The 15,937-nt window shown below is 41.1% G+C and overlaps 1 protein-coding gene across 1 annotated transcript in view; it reads right to left on the reverse strand.

Annotated features, from left to right (window-relative positions):
• The window catches only part of Cfap54 (cilia and flagella associated protein 54), a 283,790-nt gene that overhangs the window by 77,546 nt on the left and 190,307 nt on the right, over positions 1-15,937 (reverse strand). The window contains exons 54-60 of the mRNA XM_028783037.1: positions 15,218-15,375; positions 14,899-15,075; positions 14,620-14,746; positions 9,369-9,524; positions 6,761-6,866; positions 5,775-5,862; positions 97-195 (exon numbers count right to left, since the gene is read on the reverse strand). Of these exons, the coding sequence (XP_028638870.1) occupies positions 97-195; positions 5,775-5,862; positions 6,761-6,866; positions 9,369-9,524; positions 14,620-14,746; positions 14,899-15,075; positions 15,218-15,375 (911 nt within the window). The remainder of the gene's footprint in view (positions 1-96; positions 196-5,774; positions 5,863-6,760; positions 6,867-9,368; positions 9,525-14,619; positions 14,747-14,898; positions 15,076-15,217; positions 15,376-15,937) is intronic.

Here is a 15,937-nt window from a genome sequence, read left to right on the forward strand (position 1 = left end):
AACAGAGAGGGTCAGCAATGGAGGACACACGACAACAGAGAGGGTCAGCAATGGAGGACACAGGACAACAGGAAGGGTCAACATCCACATTCTAACCTGTGCAGCAGCTCGTATTGCAATCCAGGCCAGTGAGCTATACATCTCCATTCGAGTTGCTACTGGTTCTTTTAAAGAACTAAGCCTTCTGGGAAGAGGCTAAAATAGTGAATAGAAAGCATTTAGGATAAAGACTATCGCAGTGTTTTTTGACAAACCTCATATCACCAGATGAAATGCTGGTGGAATAACATGCAGCCATCAAGTAGTATAATATTCTTGCCATGAAAAGATATTCAAAATATATCAGAAAGAAAACTATGCTACAAAATTGTGTGCACATATAATCCCACCTTTTTAAAGTACACACCTATTTCTGTACATAGAAGCTGAAATTACATCATCTTAAGAGCGATTATATTTTCCCTAATTTTTTGTAATGAGTTCATATGACTTATATATTAAGTTAATAAAAATATCTTTTTAAGTGATATCAAATTCCATTTTGATAGAGGTTATTTATACTAAATGCATTGGGAGCAAAAAGATCAGGAATGAAAATATTCAAATTTGTTTTGCTTTCTGTTGGTTTGATATGGGTTTTATAGCCCTGCTGGCCCCAAACTCAAGATTCTCTGGCCTCAGACTCCTCAGTGACTTCATGGATTTGATATTAGATTCTTGTTATGAAAAATGCAAAAGAGATTTTCATATCTCCATAGAATAATAGAAAATAAAACACAAATAGACACAGTTTTTACCTTGAGTACATATCTCTATCTTTATCTACATATATAAATCTATACATATTCACATAAACACTTATACACATTCAATTTTTAAACACAAGAAGTTTAATGCTGCCGGGCGGTGGTGGCGCACGCCTTTAATCCCAGCACTTGGGAGGCAGAGGCAGGCAGATTTCTGAGTTCGAGGCCAGCCTCGTCTACAGAGTGAGTTCCAGGACAGCCAGGGCTACACAGAGAAACCCTGTCTCGAAAAACCAAAAAAAAAAAAAGAAAGAAAGAAAAAGAAAAAGAAGTTTAATGCTACAAAAATGAACACAGAAAACATAGTAACTTACACTTTTAATAATAACTGAAGTAAATAAATTTTAACTCAGGTTTTAAAATTTTAAGTAATTAGATTAAGTATGGTGGTACAAGCCTTTAATCCCAGTGGAGGCAGTGGATGATGGCTCTTTGCAGGCCTACGGAGCAAATTTCAGGACAGCCAGGGCTACACAGTAAAACCTTCTCTTGAAAAACAAAGAAGTGTTAAGTAATTAGATCCCTACGTTTTAATGTTTTGAAATTCATGTTTTGATGATGTCTTTGTTTTTCAAGGAAACAGAAGAATTAAACATATAGTAACATGAAGTAGGTCAATGATTTACTTCTGTCTAGAAGGCGCATAGGAAGAAGTGAGATCCTAGGTGTCAGGAATGTGGAGTAGACTGGGTAAAATGGTCTAACGTGGCCACTCTACACAGTGAGAAGTCTGGAGAAAAGGATATCAAGTTAGGCTTCTCTGTGGGTATATGAACTGTATAGCTCTGCCCAAGATAAGGTCCTACAGGGAACCATGTGGGCTCTAGTGTAGCAACAACTACTACCTTACTCAGCCTGAGTAATTTACGTACTTCAAGTCTGGAAGCAAGACTTCCAGCCACAAATTAAAGAATCCAGAGAAAGGTGGGTACAATTAATGATACAGACACTGGGAAATGCAGCCACTTTTAATTAAGAAGAAAACATTGTTAAGAAGGCTAGACTTGAGCTCAAAAGAGAACTTTAAAAATTCTCACGGGGGAAAGAACATGATGGGCTTTCTTTTGGAGATGGAGAGGTGTCAACATTTCACAGCCCATGGGACCAGAAAAGAATAAGAGAAAACCTGGAATGATTGGTGATGCAGCCTTAAAAGCATATTTACTTATAAAAGATGTGATCCTATATGCAGAAAATCCTACGATCCACACACATCTGCACATGTGCACATACACACACACACACATCCTCTATTAAAATCAATGAACAAGCTCAGCGAGGGCACAGAATATAAAATTTAATAATACACATGCATCAATCATATTTCTATAGAGATAATTTGTGTCCCCGAAGTCTTAAAATTGTTACGACAACCTGCCATCAAATTGGACTGTAGCATCCACAGACTTCCTCAAAGAAAACAATCCAATTCATTGTTTCTTTGCACAAATTGAGAAATAGTCTGGAACGTGTGTGTGAAGCTAAGGAGGTCTCCACGAACCAAAAGGATTTTGAAGATGAACAGTGGAGCTAGAGGGCATGCGGTCTGAGACCTGAAATCTTACCCAAAGCTAAAGTAACAGAGAATGAAACACACACAAAGGTAGACTCAGAGATCAATGGGTTCTAAGGATCTTCAGTACGCCGCTCAAAACACAATCCATAAAAAAGAAAAAGCTCATCCCCGAACTTCATAAAAATTAATAACTCCCTTGTCTCTAAACACCACAAATCACCAGTTGGGATAAAATATGTGTGAATGGTACACCCAGTAAGATGTCTAGAATATGTATATATGACAAAGAAAAGAAAAAAAAAACAAGCTGCCACAACTGATCTTTCTCTTTGAACTCTTTTCCCTGCTTAACTGCTTGGGAAATTCCATTCCTCTTCTGACCCTGCTCATCTGGGAAGCCTTCTACTGTATTCCCAGGAAAGAGAGTCTGTTTGTATCATCTCCACCTTAGCAGATTGTGTTCACGATCCTTATCAAGGTATCATTCAGTTGTGTCTTTCCTTTGCTAGACTCTGGCTCCCTAGGGAAAGTGAAGGACACAGCTGGTTATTACATCAAGCCCTTCAAAAATGTTTAGTTAGTGAATAAATAGATAGATGCTCAAAAACTGTTAATTAGATTTAACTAATAGTTACTGGATAGTCTACTACATATACACAATACTTAACGGAGAGTATAGATGTCATGTTGAAGTTAGGTGAAGTTGGCAGTACTCAATACATCTTGCTCAGTACTTTATGTTCCTGACCACACTAAAAGGCATAGATAGCCACCTCCATGTCAGAGGTGGGGCAGTGAGGCTTCTGAAGTCACTCTGATATGTCAGACTGAGATGCAAGCCTGAGACTGTGCTGCTTGTACAATATTTAAAGCAAAAAAATACTACTGTTTATTTTGTTGTATATTTTATTTACTTATTTCAGGGCACTTATATGCCACAGTGCACCTGCGGCGGTCACAGGACAACTTGCTCTAGTTGGTTCTTTCTGCCGTGCTCATCCTGGCAATAAGGCTCGGCGGCAAGTGCCTGTTACCAACTGACCCATCTCAGTGGCTCCAGTCCTGCTGGCTTTTAAAGGTTTTGTGTGTGTGTGTGTCTGTTGTTTCTATTAAGACAAATTTCAAATGTTGTATTTCAACAGCCTGAATATGCCTGAGTGAGTGTTCTTATTTGTTTTGGGCTATTTTCTGTGCCTCTGGTAATTTTATAACTTGCTAAAATATTTATGTTATGTCAAGATATACAGATTTTATGGGATTACACTACTTTCCCCCTTCAAATCCCACTTGACATTCATAATTGCAAGCATATCTCTTTAACAGGTCCAGAAAGCGACGTTATTCAGACGTTCGACTACTTTTCAGTGGTACTCTCTATGAAAACCGAACACTTGTTTTTCTCTAACTGGCAATAAACATTTTTCTCATACCACCAGAGCAACCTTTCCTAGTTTATAGCCATTTTGATTTTTTAAATGGCGGTACCCACCTAAGGCAGCTATCATATAAGTAATTCAATTGACTAAATTTATTTGCCCAGACATTTTTAAATCATGTTCATGACACCTCAGACATTAGAGACTTGAGCCAGTTGCAGTGCCTCATGCCTTTGTACTTGGGATGCAGAGGCAAGTAGAAGTCTGTGAGTTTAAGGCCAGCCTGGTCTACAAAGAGAGTCTCAAGACATCCAGGGCTACACAGAAAGACCCTACTTCAAAACAAACAAACAAAAATATAAATATAAAGTATATATAAATATAAATATATGTACACACACATATATATGTATATATATACATATATATACATATATATGTGTATATATATACATACATATATATATATATATGAAATGTCATACAACCACCTTCATTTACCATTCCAGCAACCAAAAAAAATTTCTCATTGGAAATTTCCCTACAGAGGGCCCCTTATCTTCTTCTCTTCCTCCCTTGTTCTCTCCTGACTTGTGGGGCTATAGCTCACTCATGGGCGTGGGTCCCGTTGGCCTGAGTTGTAGATCCCACATGTCTGCCACCCCAGGCGGCTAGAATTGTGGCTCAGGGGATAGAAGTGCAGGAATTCGACTGAGTTCACTCCACGCTGAGCTGGGTGGACGCTGGACTATGGGAAGCCACAGAGCTCAACTACAGGTGTGGGAAGATCCCAGTCTGAGGTCCCGTGGGGGCGGAGATCTTGAGTTGGGGACCCCTGGGGAAGAAGGAGGATGGAGATTGGCTGGTCTCAAACCCTTGGGCTCCCAGACACCACTGAGAGGCTGCAGAAGAGTTACGACCAGGGGCATATGGGCTGGGCTGCCTGCAGCCAAAAGGGCTGGAGGGGGAGAAGATGAGCTCTGGCTGCACCCCTCGGGGAAAGAGACTCTTGGTCAAGGAGACTCGCTTGGCTGGGTCATGGCTGGCTTGGCTTCCTCTGCTTGAGTTGTCAGCCTCTCTGTGGCTGGAACATAGAGAAGTCCTCTGGCAGGAGATTAGACTATGGCTCGTTAGTTGAAGGCCCCCCTCTATGGTTCTTCACAGTGGTCCCCAAAGACTAGAGGTAGTCCATGGTATTAAAAGGTTTATTGTCAGAGTGGAAAGTGGATGAAGCTGTACCCCATGTTCTCAGGGCAAGCCTGAGGTTAAATACCTTTTGAAAGTAGGAGGAGGATCTGGGAAGAAATGCTTAATTGGCTACGCCCTCTGGCCTTTAGGTATCTCATTAATATGGAGATCTCTTGAGGCTCTGCGGCCTGTAGTCAGGCCCTCTACCTGTGCTATGTGACACAAATCTCTCTTTGGGAGGGCTGTAGAGGGCTGTCCTAAGTGAAAGGAACCAGGGCCCAGGAATAGGGCCAAACACCTACAGTCCCTTCAGGGTCTCTGGGGTTTGAGGCCTGCATTCGACCAGGTACCCAGCTGCTTCTCACAGCCCACCGCTCCACACTGACTTTCTGTGTCTGCTACCATAAGACCTATCTTCCTCCATCAGCTCTATGAGAAGACATTTATCTTATTTATCTTACATTTATCTTAGCACTGACTTTTCACCTTCTAGATGAGAGGCTTGATCAACATAGGCACTTTATACATCTATGAAGGATAATTAACTCTGTCAGGTCATATTGGTTTCAGAATGCCATTTGTCCATTTCTTGCATTCTCCTGAGCATCCCTAACCACTCACTGCATTTGAGTATTTACATAGCCAGCATTCTGGGTGCATCATTATAACAAGCAGAATCACCTAAATGAAATCAATTTCCAGAGTTCTGCCTAGCATCTCCAAAGAGGCATTTGACAGCAAGTGTCCATAAGACTGCATAGTGCAAAGGGACACTGTGAAGTGATGAGTTAATGTCCTCACGTCACACAGGAAAATGCCTTATTCTTTTAGAGTTACTGAAAACAATCAGAGGCAGGCAGTTACTAATTCCATAAATGCAGCTGTTACCTTTAGTGTTGTTGCTGAAACCTTCTTCCTTGGCTTCTTCAGATAAAAATACATCAGGGCAATTTCAAGATAGGAATCCCTTATCAACCTAAAAAACAATAGGACATTAGCCTCAGCCTCACTGTTCTCTTGTACAATCTCTTCACCTGCTTTGCCAACAGTGTCTGGGATAGTAGATGGTAAGTATAGGCCAACAAGTACCCTCCTAACCTGTGCATCTTTAGGCCACAGTTAGTAGGATCTTCCTCTGCAAGAAAAAGTGCTAGGAGAGTGCTCAGCATTCTTCCTGTCCTTGTGCTAGCAACATCCCAGGCTATGACTGATACAGAGCTTGGCAAAGATTTTTCTGGAACATTCTAGCAAAGAGTCACTAAAGACATCACAGTGAATGAAGCCATCCTTGAAAAGCAGGCCTCTGTCTACTCTTCTATACTAATTAAAATGGAAAGAGATAGGGAACTCCACAGAAGGCAGTAATAATAGTCAGATCTATATATGAACTATTAAAGTATCAGTTGAGGCTTGTTTTGTCAGTGCTGATCTAACAACAGTGGCTTCCTCTCAATATTGAGGAAATTTCTATACAGAATTAAATAGACTTATGGATGACTACAGAGACTATAAATAAATCCTTCTAAACTCTTTCATATCCAAGGAAGGATCTTCTCGTTGTAAGCCAGAGGAAGTCCAGATAGCCTTGATATTGACAGGCAACCTGGGTCTAGATGAGAACCAGTTTGCAGCCTAGAATGTTACTATGATAAATGGAAGACATCCCATCTTTTCCTGTAAAGAAGGCCTTTGGTCAGAGCCAAAAGCAACAAGCTTGAGAAGCCAGTCAATGAACCTGCTGTCTGGATGAATTCAAGAGCACAAGCCCTGCCATAACAAGATCTCTCATTCATTCCTTTCTTGAATCCTCTGGGCACCACCACGCAGAAGAAAGACCACACAGGAACAGTTTGACAAGAATTAAATGTGATTACCCTGAGTTCTGATCATTTCTCAGGCTTATTTGAATAGCTTCAAAAAAACTCTCTACGTGTGCAATTGGAGATTTCTCTTCCATCAGCATTTGACGCTCTATTCGGCCTGAAAAAAGAAAGAACAGGTGTAAAGATGATTTCCCATATTGTGTTTATTGTTGTTAATGGAAGAGCAGATATTTCATTCGGCAAACTCTGGAAGCTGAACTGTTGTCCTCTGCAGGTCTGGGTCATGTCCTGATGAAAGGTAAGCTCAGGATGAAAGAGTTAAAGCTTCCTTGCCCCTGAAGGTGTGGGATGCTTTCAATAAAGATGCCATCAGACTTCCAGCATCACTGGCCTACAGCCCACGTTTCTTACTTCGTGATTTCACTCCTCTAGCATCTTGCCCTTGTCCACTTCACAAATACCAAAAATAGGTCAGCTGTATCGTTATGCTCATTGGAGCAGTTTTCATAACCATAACGATATGGAGTAAGCCAGAGCGCTCTTGGAGGCTAAATGGATTTTTTTTAATGTGATATCTATATGTGTACATTAAGAATATTATCCAGCATCAAGAGAAAGAAATGCTGCCATTTGCACACAGGAACCTAGGACACTATGCTAAGCAGAAGAAGCCAGGCACAGAAAGGCAAACACTGAATGATCTTCCTTATGTTAATGTATGAATCCAAGAAAGCTCCATTCTCGTAGGAGAAAGCAGAGTGCTGGTTGTTAATATATGGGAAACAGAGAGGTGCTGGTAACACTTCAGTCAAGATAGAGGAGTTCTGTAGTCTACTAGATAGCCTCAAGATTATAATTAGAGAGTATTACATACTTTAAAAGTGTTGAGGAATTAGATTCTTAAAAGTTCATGCAACAAAATGAAATGTTTTGGATAAATTTAATTAGCTAGATTTAATCATTCATACTGTATACAAATAGTAAAGCATTACTCGGTACTTAAAATGTACAATTTTTGTCAATTAAGAGCAAAGGTGCTAAGTTTTATACTGGGAGGGGCAGTGAGACTAGCCTTTAATGGTTGAGCTATCTTTCCAGCCTAGTTTTAAAGTTTTAAGAATAAACTTAATGAAAGCTGGGCAGTGGTGTTGTATGCCTTTATTCACAGCACTCAGGAGGTAGAGGCAAGCAGATCTCTGAGTCCAAAGTCAGCCTGGCCTACAGATCAAGTTTCAGGACAGCCAGGGCTACACAGAGAAACCATGTTTCAAAACAACATAGATACATACATACATACATACATACATACATACATGCATGCATACATACATACACACATACATACATAAAATAAACCTACTGAAAAACAAGTTCTTTAAAAGGCCAACAAATGCTTGCAAACACTTAGAGATCATGGCAGTGTCCTCCCCTCACATGTCTCCCATGGTGGACACCATTCTTCAAGTACAGGAACTGAGGCATCTCTCCTGTAGCAGAAATGCCAAGAAAGGGAAATCTACAGTCATCATGAGGAAGAGCCACAGTTTTTGTGCAGCAGGAAGGAAAAGGACCAGAGTATGGGAGAGAAACAGGGTTCCCATTGGACAGTCTCATTTAGTAGCTGCTGGCATATAAGATGTTAATTCTCATATGACATGTCTAGTTCAATAACTAACAACAACCATTATCCTGTGGTTTTCTTGTAGCTACAATGGCCATGGTAAAATCATTTGAGTGCACTATCTGTAAGTTCTAAAGGCACCTATTCTACAGTTATTAAATTTTAATTTAATGTTATCTCTTACTTATAGAAAGTAATCAAACTGTTTTAATAAGTAGTAAAATAATGGAAAACACTAAATATATTATTATTATCATTTAATAATAAATCATTCTTTATTGTTGTAATTAATAATTACAATTTGGCTTATTGTTATTTAACATGTACACACATTTTAAAAGATTTATTTTTAATTTTTAAATTTTTTTAGATGTACAGATGGTTTTGTCTACATGTATGTCTGTATATCATGTGTATGCCTGGTACCTGAGGAGGCCAAAAGAAGTCATTAGATCTCCTGGAATTTAAGTAACAGCCATGTTCATGCTGGGAATCAAACCTGGGTCCTCTGGAGAAGTCAGTGATCTTAACTGCTGGGTCATCTCTCTACCCCTAAATTTTAATTTGTAAATGATGTATCCATTTATGCGCATGGGAAGAGGTATATGTGAACATCAATGGAGGTACCCGCAGAGACCAGAAGGTTTGTTGGAAACCATGGAACTGGAGTTACAGGTGGTAGCTCCTCCTAACAACGATGCTGGGAACCAGACTCAGGTCCTCTCTAAGAGCATTACATCCTTAAAACTGCTGAGTAATCTCTCCCACCACAGACTGTGGCGAAGTGTCGGATATTGATGTTCTTTTTAACCAAACATTAAACTTTATATGAGGACATCAATTAGCAGTAACTTCTTCTTAGCTAAAATCTAAGAGAGGCCTTTGATCAGAACCTGAGATTTACAGAGGGTGTTCATGTTGTCTTGTAACTGCTGAGCTCTTTGTAAAGGCTATGGTTTTCACAGTCAAGAAGTTGATTATTAATAACTGCACACTTCTTCAGGCTTTATCCCAGTTCTTATGCCAGGTACAACTCACCTTTCTGAAACAGAATTTCAGCCTCCACTTCATATTCCTCTGTGGCGGTTGCCCTACAGATCTTCAAGGCCGTGTCAAAGATGTGAAGAACAGGCAGCCACTTACCGATGTCCTTCTTCTTGCTGCCAAAAGATACCTGCTTGGCCAAGGTGTGTCCTAAAGCAAAGTGTTTGGGTAGAGACAAAACAATGAAGTCGTCAGTGATCGGAGCAAGCCACTAAGTCAATGGACTTCACAGTTCCTAGTAGCCATGAATGTTTTAAAGCGCCCCAACAGTTAATCTGTCAGTGAACTACAACAGTAATTTGATCTTTGATAAATCTCCAATCTGCTACATTATTTTTAAAATCAACAATCGTCTCCAAGTCTCTCCAGTTCTCAGCTTTTCCTGGTGCTTATAAAACAACCCCCATGCTCTTAAGACAATGCTGTTTAGCAGAGAAACATCTGGACGTTGTGTATTGTTCACTATTAATAGGTGTGCATATATTAATAGGCAATGCTTTTCTCTCTATGAAATGTACTGGTTGCTCATTATGTAATATCATCTCATCAACACAGAGTTCTTTATAGACAAGGGCTATATGCCATTATCCTTAGGAGCTCTCATATTTAATGACTGTGTGCAAGGATTATTGAATGGAAGACACATATTTTCTTTTGGCTTTTTGAGACAGGGTTTCTCTGTGTGTGCTGCCCTTGAATTCACTCTGTAGACCAGGCTGGCCTCAAACTCAGAGATCAGCCTGCCTTTGCTGCCCAAGTGCTAGGACTAAAGGCCTGGGCCACCACTGCTTGGCTATGAAACATTGTCCTATATGACATCAAATAATATTTTTTAGATCTTTGAGTACTAGATTTAAATGAGAAAAATAACAAGATCTAAGACTTGTTAAATGTTTCTCTACACACCAAGTACCATCTCATGAAGTCCACATGAATTTCCCCTGTGATTCACAACACTAAGTGGCCAACATTTGACAGAAGACAAGGTGATAGCTCAAAACTGTAAGTAACTTGCCCAAAGTCACATGACCATGATTAGAACCTAAAACCTCCTGGCCCCATGGCCCACACCCTAAACTACAACACAGTGTCCTAAGAGTGACATCATGGAACTGTTGATTAACCAAGAATATAATCAGCAAGACAAGTAGTTAAAAGAAACTGTAGGGCACTGTGGGAGCGGAATAGGAAGCTACCCTGTCTAGATCTTGAAAAGGCCCCAGAAGCCAAGCTAGACAGCATGGTTATCTAGGTCAGTGGGTGACAACCTTGTTTAACTCTGTTTCATGTGTGTGTGTGTGTGTTTGTGTGTGTGTATGTATATATCACAAATGATCAAATGGATCAAGTAGCAACATTTCTGTGATGTAACCTATGCTGTAAGGGGAAACTGTGGCGAAAGCTACTTGCGGATGCTTTCCTTCTTCAGAATATTGAAATGTTCCCTTTCCCAGTAAACACCAACTCAAAAAAAAAAAAAAAGCCCTGTTGTGAAACTGACATTGTTTTGACAGAAAGGAGCTTGTGGTTTTGTTTTTAAAGGCTGTATTTAATATAATACAGCAGGAAGCAAGCTGTTCGGCTTCAAATGCGTCTCCAAAGAAGCAACAGCATTGTCAGTGACTGGTGACAGATCTTCAAGATCGGGAAGTCAGAAAAGCCAAGAGTAGATTTGATTTTTATACAGTCTGTGCTCTGAGCTCATGCAGAACTCAAATAAGAAGCAGACCATGGGGCTAAATATGTGTGTGTGTGTCGGGGTGGGGGGGAGGTTGTGATGGCTTGAATGTGCTCATCAACTGAGCTGCAATGAGAAGCCAGCTAGTTGCTTTAGTCCATCCTGGAGGAGGCTTACGAGACACTGTGAACTATGGAGTGAGATTCACGTGCCAGTGGTGAGTATGGAGAATAGATCAAAGGAGAAGAAGGGTAAGGGGTAGATTCTGGGGAGATGGTACCCTGAACATGTGTTTGCTGGCCTCCCTTTGCCAGTCCAGCCGTACTCCTGATTCTCTTGGCTGAGCAGCTACTGGTAGAAGAGGAAAGAGGGTCCTAGAAGGTAACAGATGACAACAGAGAGAGCCAGCACCAGGTTTCTGCTCTCTGAGCTAACAGGACCCCGAGAAAGAGAGTCAGGAAGGCTAATGTCAAAGATCAGAGATGGTATCCTAGGGAGAGCCTGAATGCTCTCTGCAGAACTCTCTGCAAGTTCTAGAAAAGGGTAACTGTGACTGGCTGACTCCTGGACTTCCCAAGAGTGATCAGACAACGGACTGAGTCCTCTGACCTCCTGAACTCAAAAAAACGCTGGCTGGCCTTTGTTGTTTCCCTTGGAGCCTCACTGGGGAATTGAGACTCTTAAAAGTTGATCCAGAACCACGACACACAGGCAGAACCAGCTCTTCTGACCGTCATTCTGACTGCCACAATTAGACCTGAAGAACAATAAGGAGAAAAAGAAGAATAGCCCAGGAAAGAACAACCATCAGCCATAAAGAGAAACATCGAATGTGGCTTCTAGAGGAGATAGCATGAGTGAAATAACATAGGAGGATAGGGTAACAAAATATATACAACATACCTGTATGCATGAATATATATATATATATATATATATATATATATATATATATATATATATGAGCTTACATAGAAAAGTAAGTTATCAGCTAATTTTGAGAGGGTGGTCAATGTCAAAAGTGTTAATTATTAAGAAGATCTATTCAATTAAGCTTAGATCATAAATTATAAAAATAGAATTACCACCAAAAGATGATAAACTGTACAAACAAATATCATCAACACTTAGAGTGCGTACTGTGGTCCCAGCAGCGAGCTGGGCATTTTTCTCATTTAATCTTCTATAAGGGGAATGCCATGACTATTCCCAGATGTTTATGTTCTCTCCCATTTGTATGTTAAAATGTCCACACCATATGTATATGGAGAGGTCAAGCTTTGCCTGGTGATTATGAAAACTGAGCCCTTGGGCTGGGCATGTTATATAACAGCTTAGAAGAGCCAGTTCACCCCTTCTATCACATAAGGACCAATTGAAGGCACCAGGTATGATGAGGATGCACCCTCACAGAACGTTAAATCTTGGCTTTGGACTTTGACTCTCCAGAAATGAGAACAATAGATTTCTACTATTTACAAACTACCTAGTCTAGGGTGACTTAGGGCAAGTGGGCTACAATGGCCTTGGTTCTGAAATGAGAGAACTACAAAGAAGCTAATTGACACCCTTGACAGTTTCACATGGGTATCTACCCTCAAATGGAGAACAGTGGAAGTGGGTGGGCAATAACTAAGAAGAAATTGTCCCCAGACAGAAGGAAACTTGCCTGCAGATGCCAAGGGCTCAACTGATTATTACGTAGATAAAGAGGGGATCCAAACCTAGACTTATAAACTTCCTGAACTACAGAGATGAAAGAAGATATTTAACAAGCTTGGGGGAAGGAAGGACAGGTCTTTTGCAAAAGAAAATAAAAGTTAGACTAACACTATGGTTCTCATTGGAAATGCTGGTTGTGAGGATAATGGAATAGCACCTACCAAAACCCAGAGAAAAGACCACACCCACATGAAAAGATGCTTATGCTGGGCTGAGACAGAACATCAGTCACCTGCCATGGTGAAGTAAAGGTATTGGTAGAAAACAAGGTTTCCAAGAGCATTGTCTGGACTACTGAGGAAGGAATGGGCCAAAGGGGGAAGATTCAATCAACAACCACAGTGAAGGCCCTCAACTAAGCAAGCTGTGATGTTAAGACTCCAGGCCTGTTTTCTTCTCCCACCCCCAGTACACAGTACTTGCTCCTGTCTGACTGGATGCTGTTTGTCCTGGACTCTGCTTACCCTTCCCTGCCTGGTGCTCAGATGCCCTGAGAGGAAACATGGACAGTGAACCCCCATTCCTGACTTTCTCACCAGCAGCACCAAGGTACCCAGAGACGAGACAAGGAACCACAGCATTGGTCCCAGGTCCCAGACCCTGCTTTCCCCTTCTGGTCTGGAGGAGTGAACATCGGCATAGTGATGCCCCAAAGGGAAACACTGGCTATAGACTCTGCCATCTCCTCTCTGAGCTTGTAAATTGGCAGCACCCAGACACTGCTGGTGAAGAGACCAAACATGGTACCACAGTATCAGAAGGGTACAAGGTACTTAAGGATAGGTGATTGTTTTCTTTTGTATGTCTGTTTGGTTTTTTTACAAGTAAAGATTTAAACATATTAACATACTGAAAGTCAACAGGAAAAGGTGACCTCAGTAGTCAGAGGGTGGATAATATATAAGGGAATCTCTGAAGCCAGGACCCTGGGAAGCAGATATCACCTGAGAGCCAGGGCAAGGCCAAGAGGCTGGGCTTTGAGGAGCAAGACTGTTCCCCTGACCCAGGAGTAAGGCACAGAACAGCCAGATTAGTACCCAGGCTGACAAGAAAGACTCTCCAAAGGGCCTAGCCTGCAGACAGTTCATCTATGCACATGTTTACACTGCCTAAACCAACCATGGCACCTGGCATTCAAAGTGTTCTTAGCCGAAAATCCATTACTTAACACGCATCATGGTAAAACATGGAAACTATGCCTTCAAGACACCTTGTTTCATAAAAACACAAAGAGTCTGACAGTCCCCCAGATTTAGATGACATAGACTTATTGCTTAAAATGTTACAAACAAGATATTAGAGCTTTGGGGAAAAGCATGTCATTATCGTCAACACATTAAGACAATGTTTCTTCCACAGCATTGTTTTTAGAGATACGGGTATATAACGGCATCAGTGATAACCAGCAGACAGAACACTGTTCTATATTCCTCTCTGAAACCTTTCTCAATTTGACATAAGTGTAAAAAAAGAAAAAAAAAACCCAGTTGTAATTTAGAGAAAAGAGTGGTGTATTATTTAGTAATGAACTCATACCTTGTGTTTCTATGTTTTCTCAATAAAGTAAATGGTGAAAATAATCTTGTTACAGATGATTGAACAACTGGATAGAACACAATAGTCCAAAGAAAATAGTTTCACCTAGTACAACTGACGTAATTAAACTCGTAACGTGAAGATCATCCATATACCACAAAGTCTAGCACGTGGTAAGTAACCAAAACCTACTTGAGCATGTGGAGCCTGGGCTCCTACCACACCTTTACATTATAATAGCTTACTTGAAAAATCAACTAAAAATTCCTACCAGTTCCTCTAGGAAGGTAGACGTCTAAGTGTTCTTACCAATCCTCAATTTTATTTTGGCCAGTAACATCACGTGAGGAAGGTAGATATTCTTCAACGGCTGTAATGGGCTTGCGTAGTCGGCATCTGAGAGGGGGAATTCAATGGTCTCTCCAAAAGTTAACATCTGGGGAAGAAATACTGTAGTCAGTATGAAGAGAGAGGGAAAGAGGGAAGAAGGGAGGGAGGGGCAGAGGGAGGGAAAAGACAGAGGGACAGATGGAGGAAAAGTGGCAGGAAAGTACATTCCCAAGTCTGTGGCCATCAGAAACATCCCACCTGTGCGATAAGAATTCTGTGAGCTTGATTCAAGAAAATTAATTTGTTCTCTTTCGAAGATGCTTTCTTGAATTTCTCAGCTTTTGTTAAGTCATCCATCAGAATGAGGCTTTTTGCCAGGGTTAACCAAGATCTGGGAGAAAGGAATTCGCTCCCTTCCAGCAAACTGATAATTTCCTATTGAGAGAAAAGGACTCTGTGTTTCCCAGTTCATGGATGAGCTGCGGCCCTGGTGCCAGGCACACATCCATTGGGGCTGGGAATCCCCTCCTTTCAATTCAACTGGGATTTTCCCTAAACCCTACCCTGCCTCCCTTACCTGAAGCTTTCTTATGATGTCTGCCTTAAAGTGCTTCTCCTGAAGGCCCAGGATCACAGCTTGCATTAGGAACTCAGCCAGGACCTCCGTGTCATCGGCGCTCTTTGCCTCCGTGCATACTTCATTGATAAGGCTCAGACAGTCTGTCAACTCGCTCTCTAATGCGGACAGGTGTGACCGAGATGCATGAGGAGGCAGGGAAGGATTTGTGTGGACATTAAAAGGGAAATGAATAGATGACACACATGAAACATGGAGTTGGGGCTGGGGAGTATCCTAATTTGGGTCAAAGTAGTTTAGTTTAAATGCTAGAAAAGTCATGTTGTTGCATGAGATGATTTGATTTGGAGGGTGGACAGACACATGGAAATGGGTAAGTACACAACCAGACAGCTATCAACCACTGTGGGAGCTTAACCTTTGCACAAGCCAAGCTGTTATCTAAGGCTTTAACTTCTGTCCCTCCCTGTCTGACAATGATCCCAATAGTAGGTATAGGGTAACTCCATCTTCCAGAGAGGAGGGGAAATGCAGAGCTATGGGAGACTGAGGGGAAGGTCAGCAACCTTCCACACAGGAAGTGGAACCCTATGTTGTTGCCTTGTGAGCTCTATGCATAGACACCTTCCTGAGACCTAGATAAACATATTTTAATATATCTCTCTCTCTCTCTCTCTCTCTCTCTCTCTCTCTCTCTCTCTCTCTCTCTCTCTCTCTCTC

The sequence above is a fragment of the Grammomys surdaster genome, unplaced genomic scaffold (assembly GCF_004785775.1).
Source record: "Grammomys surdaster isolate TR1022 unplaced genomic scaffold, NIH_TR_1.0 958, whole genome shotgun sequence".
Taxonomy (NCBI): Eukaryota; Metazoa; Chordata; class Mammalia; order Rodentia; family Muridae; genus Grammomys; species Grammomys surdaster.